This window comes from Polyodon spathula, chromosome 17, assembly GCF_017654505.1.
Source record: "Polyodon spathula isolate WHYD16114869_AA chromosome 17, ASM1765450v1, whole genome shotgun sequence".
Taxonomy (NCBI): domain Eukaryota; kingdom Metazoa; phylum Chordata; class Actinopteri; order Acipenseriformes; family Polyodontidae; genus Polyodon; species Polyodon spathula.
This window is the reverse complement of record NC_054550.1, coordinates 6,570,694-6,590,778: the sequence shown is the minus strand read 5'-3', so window position 1 is coordinate 6,590,778 and position 20,085 is coordinate 6,570,694. Positions and strand designations below refer to the sequence as shown.

The 20,085-nt window shown below is 37.4% G+C and overlaps 1 protein-coding gene across 2 annotated transcripts in view; it reads left to right on the top strand.

The window, feature by feature from the left end:
* LOC121329965 (ras-related protein R-Ras2) overlaps window positions 1–17,659 on the top strand; it is a 41,243-nt gene extending 23,584 nt beyond the window's left edge. The window contains exons 2-6 of one of the 2 annotated variants that reach the window (XM_041276114.1): window positions 10,451–10,538; window positions 11,288–11,390; window positions 12,130–12,238; window positions 13,919–14,037; window positions 15,254–17,659. In XM_041276114.1, the coding sequence (XP_041132048.1) occupies window positions 11,323–11,390; window positions 12,130–12,238; window positions 13,919–14,037; window positions 15,254–15,341 (384 nt within the window). In that variant the 5' untranslated portion in view covers window positions 10,451–10,538; window positions 11,288–11,322 and the 3' untranslated portion in view covers window positions 15,342–17,659. The remainder of the gene's footprint in view (window positions 1–10,450; window positions 10,539–11,287; window positions 11,391–12,129; window positions 12,239–13,918; window positions 14,038–15,253) is intronic. The other variant, XM_041276113.1, reaches the window with a different exon arrangement.
* Window positions 17,660–20,085: the final 2,426 nt, after the last annotated feature.

Here is a 20,085-nt window from a genome sequence, read left to right as displayed (position 1 = left end):
TTGTTTAATCGCCCGGTTATCTTTATGTATTATTAGGACTTCGATTAAGATCTAATAACATATATATATACATATACATATATATATATATATATATAATATATATACTTATATATATATACTATATAATTTTAAAATTTTTATGCATCCGGCCGGTGGACATAATACTATACAGCGACTACTGTAATCTATAAACATTTGTCTCTTAATAACATGGACAGTAAATCCATTAAAGGAAAATGTAAAAAAACAGGTTATAGTATTTTATAAATTTGGGACTGGCTTTCCCTCATGAAGCTGTGAATATACAGTATAAAACCCAGAACTGTCTAAATAAACATCATGAACCTCTGCGATTTTTCAGAAATCCTTCATGCCATTTTTCTGCCTCCGACAGCAAAACAAGCAAGCTTTAATAAGTAGCTTAGTTACAATAACAGAAACACAATAGATAGGCTTAGTGGGGAACTGAAACAGGGGACTGTAGCTCATGCATATCACATAACCAGAGAGGTCACAGGGCTTTCGATGGGGTTCAGTGCTTGTTGAACTGCAATTACTCAAATGCAGATGTCCAGCATTTTCATGAGATAGGAGGGCATGCAAATAAATATTCTCTGCTAATTGACTTACAGTAATGGCTCAGTATTGCATTTTGTAATTTTTGTAACCCAGTGTAATTGCCTGTGAACATCATTGGTAACATTCTTGTGGTATGGACCCCCCCCCCCCCCCCCCCCCCCCCCCTTTCCTGTTGTAGAGTGATTTGAATGATTTAATATATTATTTCCCCTTTGTTAGTAATCCAAGAATGTTGCGTAAGTCTGCAGCATTTTTTAGGTTGGGGAAGGGAGTCTGTAGCCATGGAATGTGTGTCTGTGTGATAAAGCGCAGGGACCTGTAGGGTTTGGTCCTCCTCCACTATATCAGTGGATCCACAGTTGCATTCATTTTAATCAGCAGTGCTTTAAACACACCAGCACATTGCCACTAACTGATAAGGTCACTTATGCTGTTTTCATTGGCATGCACAGCTGCACAGGTTTGGTGTCAAGATGGCTCGTGCGTGACGTCAGACCAGGAAGAAGACCGGACAAAGTACTGTGATTGAATGCGCTCCTGCACATTTTAATAAACAGACAAATTAAATATTTAAACAAAACAAAACTGCACGGTGGCCAAAACAGACAGACAAACAACTAACAAACCATGTATGGTCACAGCGCGCTGGTATATAGGTCGTGCTTATCGTTAACCATATTGTGAAATTACTGCAGTGATATTCCACTCGTTCTGCCTCTGAACACACCAACCCCGTTCAGCCAAAGCTGCTTGTTTTTATTTTGTGACCGATGGATGAACTGGCTATCAGTTACCCAGTTTAACCCTCCACCACATTCGGCACGGGTTTTCTCATACCACGTGTATTTTCTGACCACGCATTCTCACGATTTTATTTGGATGGGGCATTTTAACCCCATCCAGGCTGTTAATAAAATAATAATAATAATAATAATAATAATAATAATAATAAAACATTGTGGTTTTACACACTAAACCATACATCAAAATAATAACAACACAAATACAAAATATTACAGATGCACACAGGGGTGGGGAGTACCCATTCAGAGTTCCAAGTCCCAAGTATGTATTTTTCTTCTGATTGTAAATGTTAGAAATAAGTACTACATACAGTACTGTACAAACATGATGGGAGGGATCCAATGAAGTGCAATGTAAATACTCTCAATGAAACTTTATCTCGCTCGGCATTTAATGAATGAACAGACACAGAAAATAAACGGTTGGAACAAACAAAAACACAGGACACTACACTCGTCGCCAAAACAAAAAAGACTGACAAAACAGACTATACAGACAAACACGGTGATCAGATATTTAACTACTATTATCACAATTACTACCTCCGTCTCCTATCCCGTTCTCCACTCACCGAACATCCAACCGCAAGTGGGTGAAAACATGCTGCTTTTATGCAGCTGTACCAAGACTCGATTGCTAATCAGTCATTCAATTGGAGTCTCGATACAACTGCACGTGAATTAATAAAGTGCAATTCCCTGTGCTCACATATTATTACTTTTTACTTGCACGTGAAATGCTGTGCAATCCTCGTGCCTAAATACAAATATACATTTTAAACACTCGTGTTACACAGACCCGTTTATATCCTGTGTACCAATGACTATACACCAACATTTAACACACCACACACAACATATAACAAATAATATACACAGGGGAGGGCACTTTGTCACACCTTCCATCATTTTGTAATATTTATAACCTGTTTTGTTGATTACAGTATGCTGAAACATAAATCTGTACAACTCTTCTTTTCATGTTTATTGAGTTTTTTTTTTTTTTTTATAGTTATATATACAGAAGTTAATTTGTCTGAGTTTAAGGTTAACGTCTTGATTTTCTGCTTTTTGTCTTTGCATTCTCACAATTTGCTCCCTATAAAAAAAAAAAAAAAAAAAAACTTTGCACAGAAATAGCTCCACTCGATACAAATCTGAGCATAACATAGGCCCTTTAGAAAACAATGGGAGGCAATGGGTCAGACAGTCAGCAGGTGAACTGACTTTGAAAGCCTTTGGTTGCAAGGCTTTTATCTTGGTTCATTGATGTGGCCTCCAGCGTGTGTTCAAACATAAATAGTCTCCCAGAAATAACCTAATATTTCACAAATTGTAATTGTGTCAAATTGAACTTGGTGTCCTCTTGTATTTATCAGAACCTTAAACAGAGCTGCATCCTTTTTGCATAACAGGTCTGTATCACAGTCACCTGACCTGCTGCAGCATGCACCTGCTGCTTTAAACAACTCAAGAACAAGTTTCATCTGTCGCTAAGCTGCTGTTAAACCTCATTTCTCCACTGAGGATCTTAAAGTTAAAGTTAATCAATATTAGACTTTTTTTTTTTTAAAAAAGCAACAGGTGCCAAAGGTTGTCCTTAACCAGCAGAGAGTGTAAATGGTTGATGCATAGCTTCAAACACTCCATTTTGTGTTGAAGGCATTAGCTAAAATGTGTATCTACTTCGTTTTCTATGGATCTGGGTTATCGGGAAAAACCCTGCAATTCGATAGATTAGCGTTTAGACTTGAATAGTTTTAATAACTGATAAACACACCTTGGTAAATGTGCTTCAACTTGTGCTAACAAATGTAAATGTTGTGTACACATATATTACATCAATCAGATAAGTAATACGCAGATTCTAATATGTTTTGGAAATATGTTGGCCTATGTCTACTGTAAATACAGTACTGTATGTATATACAGTACAAAAAACATTATTTGTTATATTATTATGCTATGATAGCACCAATCGACTAGTACTGCGACTGTGAAGCACGAAACACATTAGATTTTGACCTGACAGAGGTTTGCGCAAATATCCCTCTTGAGAAACTGGACAACCAAAAGTTACGTAAATTATTCAGAGTAGTATTAATTAGTGTAGCAAATGGTGGATTGATTCCTTCATCAGCCCAGCTGAGATGTGAATACTTACCTAAAGTTCCCGAGTGTCACAAACAGGAGATTATGGAATTGGTAAAACAGTCTGGTTGCTTGTCAGTGGTCGCTGTCAAGTCGACTGATGCCCAAGATCAGTATGTGTTATACACTGTATTTGTTTTGCAAGACCTATGAACATGCATCTGACGTATTAGAACTGAAAGCTGTCCTTGCAGATGCACTTTACCTCCAGGCTGTTAATTACAACACCGTTTCACAAGCTATTGTTAAGTGCTTGAATAACTTTGACGTTGATTTTGATGTCAGTGCACTTAGAAGAATCTATCCAGTTGATCTAAACATGGGTACATCATTTAAATGGGTACATCATTTAAATTAATAAAATATTAACCTTCTTGTCGTTTTTATTTTCTTTTATATTTTGCATGCTGGAATAAACTAAAGAAACTTACATGCGAGTTAGGTGTTTGATTTTTATAACCTTTATGATATAAACATTTAAGCAGTGCTTTTTAGATAAGCTGCTGTTCAGTTCAATTGAATATACTCCACAGTAGGTTGTTTCTTTACACAGAAGAGAAGCTTTAAGCCAGAATTAAAATATTCCTAACCAATATAACCATAATTGCCAGTTATGACAACACTTTTTACCAGCAGATGTCCTGATGACTACATGTGGTAAATTGATATCCACACCAATTAATATGAAGGTGCAATTAATGTGTACGCTAATTTCCATTGCAGTGCAGTATACAGTATGTGACTTCTGCAACATCTTTACCATTTTTAGACAGAAAAGAAAATGCACTACAGAAAGGTGAGAACAGTGCATGGTTAGTAGTGTGTCTGCATATTTGTGTTTTGTCATCAAGTGGATTTAAAGCTGTTCTACAGCTTTTATTTAGCCAGGGGCCCTGATTTGACATGAAACATTTACTTTAGATTTTGTATAATGGAATAAGACTAATTATGTAGAATATGGATATCACTGTCCATCCCTACTGAGCAACAGCAAACTTCAAGAGAATCTGCAGGTCACAAAGAAGCGGTGGTGCAGTGTGAGGGTTACAAGAGGGACTGTATATTTTTTTGTTCTCCTATAATGTGGAGCATGAGGTCCCACCTGCTGCTTTTTGATGACTGTCCCACAGGAAGAAAAACAAAAGCATTAAGCATAAAAGGTTCACTTCCCCAGACTGTATGGCAATAAGGTTTCATTGGAAATGGACAACCTTGCTAAAAAAAATATACCGACAGTACAATGTGATCTGGAGAAAGCTTTTTTTATATAAAATATTAACTTGTGTTATGTTCTTTAAGTAGCCTTTAGTATTAGCATTAGTATTAATATAAAGGGTGCTTTTATGAAGTCATTCGGTTGGTTACTGTGCACTGCTCCTACGTAGAGGGGAGATGCTGCAGATTCTTTGTTGCTGTTACTTCGCCAGTGGGGGTCTGTATTAAGACGATGTTAACACTTACAGGCGTTTGCTACAGCACACCCTATGACCCGCGGTTTTAGTCCTAGAATGTTGTCTGCTTGTCGTTGGTGTTGCTCCATCTGCCAAGTTCTGTTGCTCTGCAGTGAATGTTTCCTGCCTTTTGAGAATTTACTGTCGTTTACCAACAAGAACTACCATGGTTTGAACTGAACAAAACGTTTCATTTTTCCAACCTACACCCTCTCTCGCTTGCTCACGACTGTGGAATAAAGCTGCCAAAGAATGAAGAAAAAGATTTAAAGGAAGCACTTCAGAGGTGCAGATTGGAAAATTAAACTGATTTACTGTGTCAAGGAATGCCCTTTATCTTACTTACTGGCTGTTTAGTTTGTTAGACGTTTGTGGGGGCTCTTGCAGTAAAATTGCAAATAAATGAGAAATATTTAGTGCATTGTATATTTTCTTCCAATAAAGTGCAGTCTCCTAGAAGCCAACTGCTTTTAAGAGACACACATCATTGCATTTCAACTTCCCAGAATGCCTCTTGTGGAATTGAGTTTAGGAGTGACTGCAGAAGCTCCAGCCATTGCACTGCATTGCTACATTCCTGAATTCATTTTTCAGTTCAGTCAGTGAGTTGTGTAGAGAGTGCTTCTGCTTCACTGATTCCTCTCCCGGCTACAATTCAGGCTACAAGGGAAACTATATACAATCTAGAAAGGATGTGATTAATGGGCTTTCTGCAAAGTCAAGCACATTATTTGCCTAGAATTTTGCGGCTGCATTTTTGTCTTCCTTAAAAAGGAAATGTTGTCACTGGAAGTGATAAGTCATCAGCTAAGATGCCACAAATGACCACAAACTGCCTTGGTTTGTGATTGGAGCTCACTGGAAATCTCTTAGGATTAAGCCAGTCATAACTGGAAGTTCTACAAATGCTCAGCTTTCTTTTAAACAAGGTGTAGACGATAGGGTTTGGGCTGTTTGTCTCATAAGTGATAAATTGTAACAAAGGTCTTAAGAAAATAGTTATTTGAAGAGCAAAGCTTTTTGACATGATTTGATGCTTAATGAATTTGAATGAATTTTACATTGCTCAGGTAGACAACAGGTTAGCAATGGCCCGAGTTTGATCCGTTATCAGCTGATTTTGTCAATTGTGAAGCAACATTGGAGCCATATTTGGTAATCATATTAATCTTAACAAAAGCTGTTAACTAGCAGTCGTGATATTAAGTACAATTGTGGACTTTTTGATTTTAACAAGCTGCTGCAAGCGACGCATTGTAAAATGTCAGTGATCCCCAGCAGTAGTAACGGTTGAAGGGACATAACAGGCTTACAAACGTGACATAAAAGCAGCAAGCATTCAAAACAAGTCTTGTTATGATGAGCTGGCCAGCGTACTTGATGAATGTGCTGAACTTCTTATAAATTGTACATATCCTTACAATATGAAACACTGCCTACCATATGTGTTACCATGCTTTCACTGTGCGTGTGTTACACTTTGCTATGCTTTTTAAAAAAATTAATTAATATATACTCAGTCCTCCAACGTCCTAATTCTGCCCCTCTTCAATGTTTTGTGACAGTATTAAGTAAATGATATGGCTGACTTTAATCTCTGTTCAGCTGTAGATTTATTTTTCCATTCGCTGTTGCTAATTAATTAATTTCCAGTTTTCATTCAGCTGCCCTTGAGGTTCCATGGAGGTGCCGGTGCCGTCCTGCTCCGATTTATTGAGGAAGTGTCGCTTTGAATTAGGAGCTCTTCAAGAATTCTGAATGCGAGGGCTGTGGGACAGGCCCTAGATTAGAGGGCTGGCATGGCGCCCATGTGACTGGGATGACCTGGCTGCCTGTCTGCTTCCAGACTGCAATAAAGTACATGGCACACTCCACTAAAATATATATATATGAAAGACTCTGGTGCAGCTTCTACTCTCTGACTCGTAGAGATCCATGGCTGTTTTTTGAGAGCCCAAAAGCATCACCTACAATTTTAGGATTGAGATGATTTATTTAAAAAAAAATAAAAACTATATGAATATAATTGTAGATCTTTTATTTAACATCGTGCAATCAAATAAAATACACAATTATATCTCAAGTCTACTGGAAGCCAAAGTATTTCATATTAGATTTTGAAATGTCACATTTTTCAACTTTTGTATATGGGAAAACTGCAGAGCGGTATGTAATTCAATATGTTAATGTAACATTATCCAGCAGGTTTCATGCAAAGCAAAATGAGTTAATTCTATAGGGTAAGGCAAAACTTTTGGTCATAGCTGTATATTTAGGGTGTCTGGTTTTTTTTTAAAAAAAAAGCAAGTCCTACTGTTATTGCATTGTCAGCATAAAGAAGAATGGATTGATCAGCAGTGGAATGAGAAACATGTGCCTGTGAGCAGAATATTACCTGGTTAAGTAGTGCTGGTAATCTTTGCATTAATCTGTTTTCTTATTAGGGGTCCCTCTGGCTTATTGAAGCGCTGTTGGAGCTGAATAGAATGCAATTAAATGTGGTCGCTGTGTTGCTTATTAATCTTGATCAACTAATGGATGGCGAGTATTATCTAAAAGCCATTAGATTTTAATAAGACTACTCAATCACTTAGAATTTAGAAGGCAGCCACTGTGATGAAAGTTCTTTTGGAGTAATTTTTAGTTTTTTTTTTTCCTTTTGTGGGTATATGCTCACAAAAGTCACAAAAAAAGAGAAAAAAAACAGGTGAAGAGACATTAATACATGTGTGTGTGTGTGTGTGTGTGTGTGTGTGTGTGTGTGTGTGTGTGTGTGTGTGTATATATATATATATATATATATATATATATATATATGTGTGTAGTGTGTGTGTGTGTGTGTGTGTATAATAATTAGCAACTGTATAATTTTCATTTAAAACTAACATATTGGCACTGTGGTGAAGGTAATGTTTTTTGGGGGGGTTTTTGTAATTATTTCAAGTCCTCCAATATAATACCAATAGCTTGTTATCATTTTGGTGATGTTAGGTTGTAAATCTACAGTTTATTACTGTAAGTGAGTAATTCTTTGGTGCAGTTGGTTGTTTACCAGTTAGATATACGCACACTTTCAAAAAAACAAGTACACTGTTGAACTTTAAAATTATACTCTTAGTACAAATTTAATTTCACTTTCATTTCCTCACATAGTTAAAATAAATCAACACAGATAACATGGAAACACAAAAGTCAGCTGCACGTGCCTCAAAGCACAATGCTTTACAATGTATCAAGATTGTGTACATTTAAACTTGTGCATGGTGTATGGTATAGGCTTTTTCACCCCCAACAGTCCATCTGTGGTTGCATTAAAAAGAAAAACAAAAAAAAACAACTTTTTATTAGTTTCACTTTTAATGGAAAGGAAAATCCCTGACTTCAGTTTTTCTAACAACGGGTCCATTGTCGATTCACCTCTCTATCTTGGATTCAAGTCAAATGCCTGTTTTTTAAATGAGATTACTCGCTGCTATGATAACAGAGTATCACATTATATTGTTTAAACACGTGGACAACCAGCTTATGTATTTCTTTATTTTGAATCAATTTGATGTATTAATAATTTAAGAGTTGTATTGTTAAATGTTTAAAATTTTGCCCAAATGTTGTCAAAATATAGGCAGAATATAGATCGCCTGATTTTGTTTGCATAGTATTAAGTGTACAGTGTTGGCCAGTTTTTCATATTCAGTATTTCAACGCAGGCATCCATATACAGTTTAATGTTGAACACATACAGTCTTATATGGAAAATTGCATTCGTTCCCAATGTCATGTTTAAGTTTTAACCATTTTAATTCTAAAGTTAAATTTTTTTACTGAAACTAACACCCCAATATCATTGGAGTTTGTGTACCGTATAATAAATAATCTTGTTAATGTAGTTTTCAATTCATCTACTAGATTAGGTCATGGAAGAGAATACAGTAATTGCAGGAAGTTATGGATAACGAAAGACCGGCCTGATTTAGTTATGTCTATAAACGCCCTGATGTTGTTAATTTATTTTAATAACATCCTGAAATAGGCTGCACTCTCATCCATTATTCCTCTGTTGGTAAGACAGTGAAGGATTGATGTGCTCAGCTAAATGCAGCTGTATGATTACAATAGTAATGATGGATCTGGTTCAGTTTTTTCCGTTAAACTACATATTTATGTGAATAGCCATTGAGAAAGAAACCAGAACCATTAAAAAAGCTGTGAGTTTCAGGCTGAGACTGTAGTCTCAAAGCCTTCTGCCTATTGAGTGGGACTATCCCCTTTGTGACATCACCATCACCCAGCATGCCTGGGGCTGTAGCTGCTGTTCACTCCATGGGCAGCCTGTACTGTGTGTAGGTGGAGCTTCCTTCCTCTCTCTTCCTGGTGCAAGCTGTCACACCTAGCAGCAATACAGGGACCACTGCCCTTTAGTGCTAGACTTAATATTTGACATGAATATGCATGGTGTACGCTACCATACATTAATCAGGTTTGTAATATTCACCATCTTGGTGTTTTAAGGGATTGTTTCCCACAGGCCATTCCTATCGTGGGACCAAAAACATATGCATACAACAAACTATTGATGTACTGGTTCGTTTGTTACATCCTAAGTGATTTAAGGTGACCTCCCTGCAAACTGCAAGACTGACCAGTCTTACCTAATAACTTGGGTTTTGACTTGTTTGCTAATAGGTCATGGATCATTGAGCCGTGTAATAATTTCATGACCAGCCTTAATTACCATTGGTATGCATTATTTTTTTCTAAGTAATATGAATGTGTAATGGAGAAGTATGTATGCAGTACATCCACTGCATCAACTTACAGAGTGAATTATTGCAGCACTACCCAGCAGAGGCATTGTGAAATCGATTTAACCCTCTAGTGCTTCAGTAATGATAACCCACAATGATTTAAATGGGACATGTGGCCAAAAGCAGTGGTGAGCTTATTAATATTTGCAGGCCACACTGTTGGAATCAAACCCTGAAAGGTTAATTGCTTTATGTAGCATTCTGCTCCATGAGTCTACAGTTTTTTTTTTTTTTTTTTTAATATACTGCCTCCAACTGTGTGTGAAAAAATTCACACAGCTATTCAGAATCATTTTCAAGGTTCATTTAGTTTAAGCAAAAAAAAAAAAATTGTTAGCCAGGGGTGTCTGAAATTGGCCCTTCAATCCTAGTCTTTGTTCCAACCCTGTTCTAAATTGTTTAATTGAACCAAGTAAACCTCCATCCAGATCTTAAAGTATAATAAAAAGTAGACTGGCCTTCCAGGACCGTGATTGGACACCCCAGATCTAAGCCCAATTGCCATTCTGATCCAGTTGGATTCCATTTTGATTGCTGTCTGTTTCATTTGTCATATACAGTGGTGCCTAAACCCAGGGTCCTTGGCCACCAAGTTAGACATTTTAAGTTTGCAGTGAAGTGATTTTTAACATCTCCTTATTCTTTGTGTTCTTTGCAGTCTTACTTCGTCACAGATTATGACCCGACAATTGAAGATTCCTATACAAAGCAGTGTGTGATAGACGAGAGGGCAGCGCGGCTGGACAGTAAGTACAATATAGAAGAATAAAGATAACAGTATATTCAACATTGAAGTAACGGTACAGGTTTGGACTAGAAAATAATTTGAGCAATAGACATGGATTTTTCATTCCTGCTATAAAATCCAAGCAGGTTGAATTGTTCAATGGGGGTGCGGGCTAATAATTTGCTCATGTAGCTTTTTACATTAACAGCCACTAGGACATTCTAAAATGAAGACCTTTATAATGTAATTGTTCCTAAACATAGATGGTAGTGTAAGTTGCAGTTAGCATGAAACAGAGGAATAAATTAGCCTTTAAATTAGGGGTTCTCAAACCCGGTTCGGGGGGACCCCATGTGTCTTTGGGTTTTCATTCCAAATGAGCTCTCAATCACTTAACTAAACCCTTAAATGAACTAATCATTTGCTTAACTAGACCTCTTTAATTGTTTTCAAGTTACTTATTAGAGTTGCAGTTCAAGTTACTTATAAAATGTTATACCTAACTTGTAATCGGCAACTGTTAAGAGTTGAAAACAAGTAAAAAGGTGTAATTAAGCAAATGATCAGTTCAGTTAACTATGTTAACTATGTTAACTGAACTACTAGGGGAAGGGGTGCAGGAGTAATATTTAATATTTCCACGCTGTCAAAAAGACTTTCCCTATATTAGCCTGGTTACAATTGAGACAGCTTCATGTTTTAAATCCCTGCTGGTGTTCATTTGTGCTGTGCCATAACTGACTCGTGGGGCTTCCCTTTTGTTGTCAGTTCTAGACACAGCAGGACAGGAAGAGTTTGGAGCCATGCGAGAACAATACATGAGGACAGGAGAGGGTTTCCTTTTGGTTTTCTCTGTCACCGATAGAGGAAGGTAAGCCTAATACACCGGACACGTGCATGTTAATACGAAGTGCTGCCCATGTGCTTGTGAATCTGTCATGGTTTTCTATTGAGTCCTACAGTAGTTTACTCCAAGTGATAGATTATGATCTGTCTGTGGATTAGAAGCCTGTTTTCCTATAAGTAGCCAGGCTTGTCCTTCTCTTCAGTAAAGAATCTTGCAGTTCATTTTCAATACAGAAGAGGTTTGAACATGTTGCTGCTTCTTTATCCCCTGCTAGGGATGCATATTGTGGAAAAGGAGTATATAGTGGTGGGGTATGTAATAACATACATACTGTTATAAGGTGTATATACAATTTGTATATGTCTGGTATAGAGATTATGTTTGTTGTTTAGCATTCCATGTGGTTGAAATACAGTAACTTTACCTTCATAGAACTGCTTGCCTGAATGTCTGTTGTGATTTTTTACTCCATACAGTATTAACAACTGAGAACAGAGGCATTCCCAAAAGGTTCTATTAATGTGCTTCACATCAGCCTTGGGAGTGTTAGTGACTCACAAAGTGCTTCCAGCTGAGTTAGTGAAAAGGAAAAGGTTTGATTCTCGTGACCCTGGTAATTTTCCAATGAGATTTAAAACCCTACACTAAGGACTCATTATTCAGATAGTTGGCTATTTTTATAAAATAGTACTTTTTGTTTAAATGCACCTCAGAAATGGACTTCTGATGTATGTCCATCTCCTTTTTTTCTACTCATTTTTAGTTTTGAAGAAATCTACAAATTCCAAAGGCAGATCCTCAGAGTAAAAGACCGTGATGAGTTTCCCATGATCCTAGTTGGTAACAAGGCAGACTTGGAGCACCAGAGACAGGTGAGGACTAGCAAATAATTCTTGGATCCTCTGGCATTCCAGGAATTTTTATAGCGGGGACTGTAGGTGTCACCATGGGGTTACCATTTGATTTAAGGTGTATGTTATCCAGGTTGCTCTCTCTTTAAATGCACTAAAAGGCACGCGTGACTGCATGCAAATCCCCTCAGTTAACGAAGGTCATCACCAGCATTTCCCCATTACTTGCTGTCACTGTGTCTCCTAATGTACAGTAATGTAATGGCAGGACATTCTTTCTTATTATCGGCACTAGAAGGCTCCAACAAACTGAAATGCCTTACCTGCGTCTCAAGGGACAGTATTTGTTGTTTGTAAATGAAAAGGGTGTTTGTTCCGCTTTACAGCTAGGAGACAGTGTGGTATAGCATTTAAAAAAACAGGCTTATAGTCAGGAAGTCCCTGGTTCAAATCCCAGCTCAGCCACTCACTGTGTGACCCTGAGCAAGTCACTTAACCTCCTTGTGCTCTGTCTTTCGGGTGAGATGTTGTTGTAAGTGACTCTGCAGCTGATGCAGTGTTAAGTTCACACACGTTAATCTCGTATCTTGTAAAGCTCTTTGTGATGGTGGTCCACTACGAAAGGCGCTAGATAAAAAAAAATAATTATAATAATAAGTGACACATTTTTATTGTAAGCCAGAGGGGAAATGTATATTTTTCAAATTGTTGGTATAGCTATTGCTTGGTGTTTATTTTGCTTTAAAGACCCAAAGCTGTGTAGAGGACAGCCACACTATATGACTGTTTCCCAACCATGTTCCTGGCAGCACACCGTGTCGGTTGGTTTCGTTCCAACGCAGCTCTCAATTTCTTAATTGAACCCTTCATTTTACTAATAAAGTGATTAACTGGGCATTTTCCCATTATTTTCAAGCTCTTCGTTTGTTGATATGGTTCAGTTAAGCAATTGAGCGCTGCGTTGGAACGAAAACCAGCAGACACAGTGTGCTGCCAGGAACAGGGTTGGGAAACACTGCTGTATGACACCAGTGATGAGTTTCTGGCACAGCATTTTGAAGGAACTGGACTTTTTAAAAGTGCCGGCAGCAGTTGTTCAGTGGGATATGACCTTAGAACATTTGATAGTCTTTGTGTAGTGATAGAACAGAACCTCTTTATTGTACTGTATGTCGAAGGTGCCATCTAGTGGATATAAAGGGACAGTCTATAAAGACTGCAATTTGCAATAGAACAATGAAACAATGACAAAGTTACCTTGAAACGTTAAACCTGTTTTGTGACATTCAAGTTGTGCATATTGAAATGTGCACAACTTGAATGTATTAATATTTGCACCGTTGTACTGGGTTGCCTAGATTGCACTTAATTAAATCACCAGTGGAGGGCACCAGAATACCCAGAATTTCAATGGCAGCTTACTGTACTAACCTAGCTTGTTGAGGCCAGTAAACACTGTACAATATGGCTTTTTTTTTTTTTTTTTTATCATGTTCTGCAAGGTCATACTTATTATTGAAGGAGTTCCTTCTGTGGTGCTCAATAATCATGCATACCTGAACTTCATGCATACCTGAACCCCTAAGGGATTCCACCTTTTCTTTAATTTAAATAATATTTATATTTTATATATATATATATATATATATATATATATATATATATATATATATATATATATATATATATATATATATTTAGGTGACGCAAGAAGAGGGGCAACAGCTAGCAAGGCAACTAAAAGTAACCTACATGGAAGCCTCTGCAAAAATCAGAATGAACGTAGACCAGGCTTTCCATGAACTGGTTAGAGTTATAAGGTGAGGCTCGGTTTTACTGCATTCGTTTTACTGTATTGGCCAAAGAATGCTACCCAGCTATACAATTAACAAGCCACAATTCAAGATGGAAAACAAAAGAAAATCTTTTGATAGAGGTTTCTGTTTTTTCCATTGGCGTTTTTTTTCATTGGCGTTTTTTTTCATTAGTATGCTGGTGCTTCACAATCACAGTTCTGTCTTTAGTCAAACCTTTCATTTTAAATGAAAGCGATGCCCTTTTATGACTTGCTGTGAAGTAGCTTGCATACCACTGAATTCCCAAGCGCAGCTTCTAATGAATTTGCTCTCTCTTCTTCTAAAGGTCTGCTTCGCTGTGTCTCCGAGGTTTATTGTTACTGCACACTGCAGGTGCTATGCAGATATTTTGCCGCACAGGCAGATATTAACACTTTCACATCTTGTTTGCTCTTCCCTGTGTATCTGCTCTGTATTTTAATCTATACTAGTCAATGTAAAAAAAAAAAAAAAAAAAAACAAAGTACATTTTATTGTTATAAACATAATGTTATTGTCCACCAACCAATGCTTTAAAATCTGGGGGACCAGTGATAATATTGCTAGTGCTAATAATGAGTTTCAGACCTTGATAAGTCATTTAATTGGCTGTAGTTCTTTGGGTTCTACTCGCATAGCCTGCTGTACATACTGTATAGACAGCTTGGCATGGCCTTGTACTTTATACAAGGGAAAGGTTGCACGACACTGTAGAACCTGGTAGAACTTGTCGGTAATATAGTAGGAGTTATTATTCTTAAAACAATAACTGTGTTTATTATAACTGTATAAACCTGTTCTCAATATCGCTCTCTGAAAACGATAGCAGATCTACACGTTACAACAAATAGATGCTTGCCCTAGTTCTAGGAGCGAGGCTCAGCTCGCTACACTAATCCTATTGGTTCCTTAACCTATATAGTCCAGGCTCACCTTCTACTACATGTTCCACATGCCTTTCTCCTCCACCTTCCCACGCCTCCTTTGCAACTGTATCCCAATACCAATCTGTCTGCATATGATCTACAGACTATAGCAATCAAACATGTAAGGCTATATTGATGATTGTTATTGTACTATAGATGAATAATGCTATCGTAGAACTCTAAAGGAACTTGCAGTGACTGACTGACTAAAATTAAACAGAATAGTTCACAGAATTTAAAAACTTACCCTACATTTATTTATTTTTTTTACACAGAAAGTTTCAGGAACAAGAATGCCCGCCCTCTCCAGAACCAACACGCAAAGAAAAGGACAAGAGTGGCTGCCACTGTGTGATCTTCTGAGGGATCCTTTCACTTTCATCTACAACCAACTGCTGCCACCAGTCCCTACTCCTGCCTTGTGACATCATGCCTTGGTTCAATCAGTACTGCTTTCATTAGCGGCTCTGTGAAGTCCCAAAGCAAGACTGAGGCAACTGAAAAACAACAACACACAAACGAAACTAAACACTAAGGCTGCTTCTTAAATTGCCACATGATGACATTTGTACCTTCAACCGAAAAGAGGAAACAAACAACACCACTCATAATAATGTATAAGTAAAGTTTGTTTTTAGCTACTGGTAATTTTGCCTTATCGAGTGAGGTGTTTTAATCACGCTTTCACGTCTTGTATCTCGTGCCATTTTCAGTTTTACTTTAATGTGCTAATCAGCTACTGTACATACTGAAATTCTTCTTGATTTGAACAATATGTCTAATCAATTCAATATTTAAGTACAGAGGGTGAGGACAAGGTTGGTTGTTGTGCCAGGTTGAAAAAGAATATTCTACAAGTAGCCAAAAAAATGCCAACATTAACTTCCATTGTTGGCGAGAGTGTCAATGTCTTTCATTTTAATTTAATTTTTGTATCTTTTTTTCTGATGTTGCCATTTTGTTCCAGTGGCCATATCCAGTCGGTCTACAGTACTGTATCAAGGACAATCGGACTGGCGTTCTTTTGACCTAACAAGATCTTGTCATGTCAGTTGAAACTTGGTACCTTGGTAAAGTTGGACCTTATGAACGTGCTGGACTTCCAGGGTCTTAACTGGCTGTAGCCAGTAGTACAAGTATAAGAGTGTAATGATAATGCAGCACTGTGCTTGTAACTTATGTTCACCAAAGCTGACACAGTAATTGTAATGACCCATCCTGAAATTTGATTTGACCTAACCTAGCCTGGAAGTCCGATCCTTCTGGATATTAGGGGTGATCCTCCTGATTGCTCCCTGATGTTGAACTCCAAACCAGAAAACTCACTGATCAGGCTTTCCTGGGTGGAGGCATGTTTTAAATCCACAGTTTTATTGTTCAAGAGGGTTCACATCACTATTAAGATATTTCAAAGTCTGTTTTGTCTTCCTTTTGATGCGAGTATTTCCGAATAAGGGATACAAAGTAACAAAATGGTATTTTTTGTTTTATCTTCATGTAATATATATAAAAAAAGATGGAAGTAATGCTTCAATTGTTGGAGAAGATTCAATGTTTTTTGCTATATACTTTTATACATTATTTTCTTATCAGACTAGTTAACAGTATTTTTATATGTTTGTAAGCGAATATGCTTTCACAGCATAACTTGTGTATATGTAAAGATGAGTATTTAATTCTCACAGTCCTTTTATTTTTTTTTATTTTTTTTTTTAAAACTGACAAGACTTTAGGGCTAAGTTGAAATCTTCCCGTTTGCTCAGACGATCCTGTCATTAAAGACAAGTCTGTACACTATGATAAGAACCGGTTTAAAACCTCCGGGTGACGATCATTTCGTTTGACTGTGGATGGGCTCTCAATTATTTGTTCTACACATTGTTGTTTAAGTCCCCAGAACAGTTGTGATCCCTGTACTGGAATACTGACCGACCGTGCATGACTTTCTATTGACAAAGTGTGTGTACATCCAATTCCATGACGTGTTTCTTTTTTTTTTTTTTTTTTTTTTTTTTTTTAATCTTACTCTACCCCTGTATAGCTCCTGGTGCTAGAATAAAACAATGATTTAACCAATTAAAAAAAAAAAAAAAAAAAAAAAAAAGAATCCACTATTTTTTCCTCTACTTTTTTCCATACCCATTTCAAAGTTAACATTATTTCCTTTAAAGAGTACGAATGATTTTGGTTATTAATGTAGTGTTTGCTGCTTGTGGAAGTTGAAAGATGGCATCACTGCTGATATTGGTGTTACATCCATTGTGATACTTTGCTCCTATCAAATTTTCTAGCACAGAACCATTATAAGGTAGTTTGTCCATAATGTCATCCCACATTGGAAGATGGAGCACAAATTATATAGCGACACTGTTATAAAGTGACAAACTAGCAGTCTTTGCAGTCACCATTGCAGAAACTTGCTTTGAGGGGTAAAATGAACATATATAATTGTTCACCCCGTCGAGCTGTTCTGCTATGAAAACAAATGCATAGTGTTTTAGGGACTGTGCCGCTGCATCTATGGGATGTATTTGAAGATGTGAATAGATTGGTTGCACGGGAGACTAATTGGGGTGAAATGAGCAATAAATGCCAGTCGTATCATGAATGACTTCATTTTATTTAGTTTACAAAGGACATGCGTACAGTATGACATGAACGATGAGTAAATGGAAAGGCATCAGTAATACAAACCAGCATTGGCAGGTAATGCAATAGTAAATGTATCAAAGAATATATTGAATTGCAATATAAATTACAATATGTTACATTACAGAACATTATAGTAAGTCATTAAAGCTGCTTTTCTGCTGTCCCCAAGTTGCATTCGATGACGCAGCGGCTTGAATAATCTGAGTCATAATGCTTTGAGAGATGTGACTGAAATGAACAGTGCTGATGTAAGGAGAGGAATACAAAACTAGTCACAAAGGGTTTTATTACAAAAACACGGTGGCAAAGAGCCATTGAACCATTCTAGTGCAGGGGGACGTTTCCCAAAAGCCTCTTCAGCCTAACTGTGAAACCATTGTAAGAATGGCATTGGAAAATGGCAGTTTTTTCCTAAGAAAATGTGCCTGCAGATGCTTTTAAATTTCTACTTGAGTTGGCGAGGTCAGAGTAGGTTTTCGGGATGCTATTGACAATTTCCAATGTTTCAACACGCACGTACACTGTGTTTTAAAAAGAACACCATTAAGTGGTGTTTGTACGAATCTGAGTTAATGCGCTCAATTTGTAAAAGTCCTGTCCACAACTAGTTCATCTAATTAGACCATTAAATGATCAATCACATTATTATACACAATAGACTGGAATGGCTCATAGTAAGCAACGTTTACCACCCCTGACACATGGAAGAACAATCAGTGCTAGTTTTGAAAATGTTCAGTATTTCTTATGCCGTTATTATCGTCTAAATAAGACCTGTTGGTCCTTTACAGAAAGGCGGCAGGAAATACAAAATGAAGACAATCATGACAATTGTCAGCAGAGGTGACTGAAATCCGAATGATGCTCAGAATCCATCGATCGTCACAAAGCACAACCTGAGAATCACAGGGCAGTCCTGTTAAAAACAAACACAGAATTTAAGGTACAGTACAGCATACATTGTGGTATTTCTTGAAAGCTGACCGGTCACTGGTCTGGTTTAGCAGATGCACTTGGAAGTTAGATGTGATTCCAAGGGCTGTGTTGAGAACAAAGGTGCTGGCAACTTGCTTGTAACTTTAAAGTCTGTTTCAAAATGGCTGCTCTAGTGCACTGATAGCGTAAGGACTACTGCTCACGTTGTCAAACGCAGCAATAACGATCCACTATGTGTTGCGCAACAGAAGAGTCAGCACTTAAAATCGCTTATCCTGCAGTGATTTATAGAGGACGGATCTCAACCCCCAGTGCACTAGAGCAACTATTTTGAAAAGAGCTTTGAAACAGACTTTAAAGTTATAAGTGTAAACAATTGTCAGGATTTTTTCAATGAAAAGAAAAATTTCACTTTTTTTATTTAAATAGTTGAAGCAACACATGGGGGGGGGGGGGGGGGGGGCTATAACGCTATATTTTTCAGAACCCCGCTACTTTTAAAAAGTCACAAATATATGATGAGTGAAATAAACACTGATACAAAGTGTCATTACTAAAGCAACAAAGTTAAATCAATCGGTACTTAAAATGCATACAAACGTACATTCACTGTTGATGTATCAAGTGAATAAAGTGAACATTTCTAATAAATATTAAATTCATGAAATATTTGAATTCAACATTATACCTGTTATCCAACACAAAGTATACCTGCCGCACTGTACTGTATGTAATGCGGCTTCTAAACAGAAGCCCTAATAGTACAATACCATTGAGAATCATTTGTATGGAACCATTATATAGAACCATCTGTGGTTCAGTATTTAAGAATATATCTATCTTAGATATATTTTGGCACCACAAATATTCTCTTATGCTAAGTTTAATAGCCATAATTTTATACAACATTGTATATTTGTTTGTAAATGTTTCATCTTTTTATATCAGTTGAGTTAAACGAGGCAGTCTTCCCAGCGACAGCGAGTGGGAGAAGTACAGGCGTGGAAAAGTACAGAGCAGTTTCGAAGCAGAAAGGAGAAATTGCATTGCATCTGAATTGCTTTAATCAGAAAACAGAGGACATTGGGGAAACACAGCAGCAGCTCAAAGTCAAACAGCCGCGTGTGTTTTTCTGATAACAAACAAGCTGAAACTCGGAGCAGCTGATTCAAATTCAGCGCCGTTTTGAGACACGGGCGAGGGGAGGAGCCGACAGCACAGCAGAACAACGCAGTTAAACGAGGCAGTCTTCCCAGCGACAGCGAGTGGAAGCGACAGCGAGTGGGAGAAGTATAGCGTGGAAAAGTACAGAGCAGTTTCGAAGCAGTTTGAAAGCAGGTTGACGGCTGCAGAAGAAACTAAACTTCAAAAAAAAAAAACCTCAACATGGTCTTCAAGCCAGTAATCTGTGACACCTGCTTGATGTGGGAAATCCGAGAAAACCCAGCGGAGCTAAACCAAGTGTGCGTAAAGTGCCGCGCGATCCAGGATTTGCATAAACTAGTAAGTATGCTAGAAA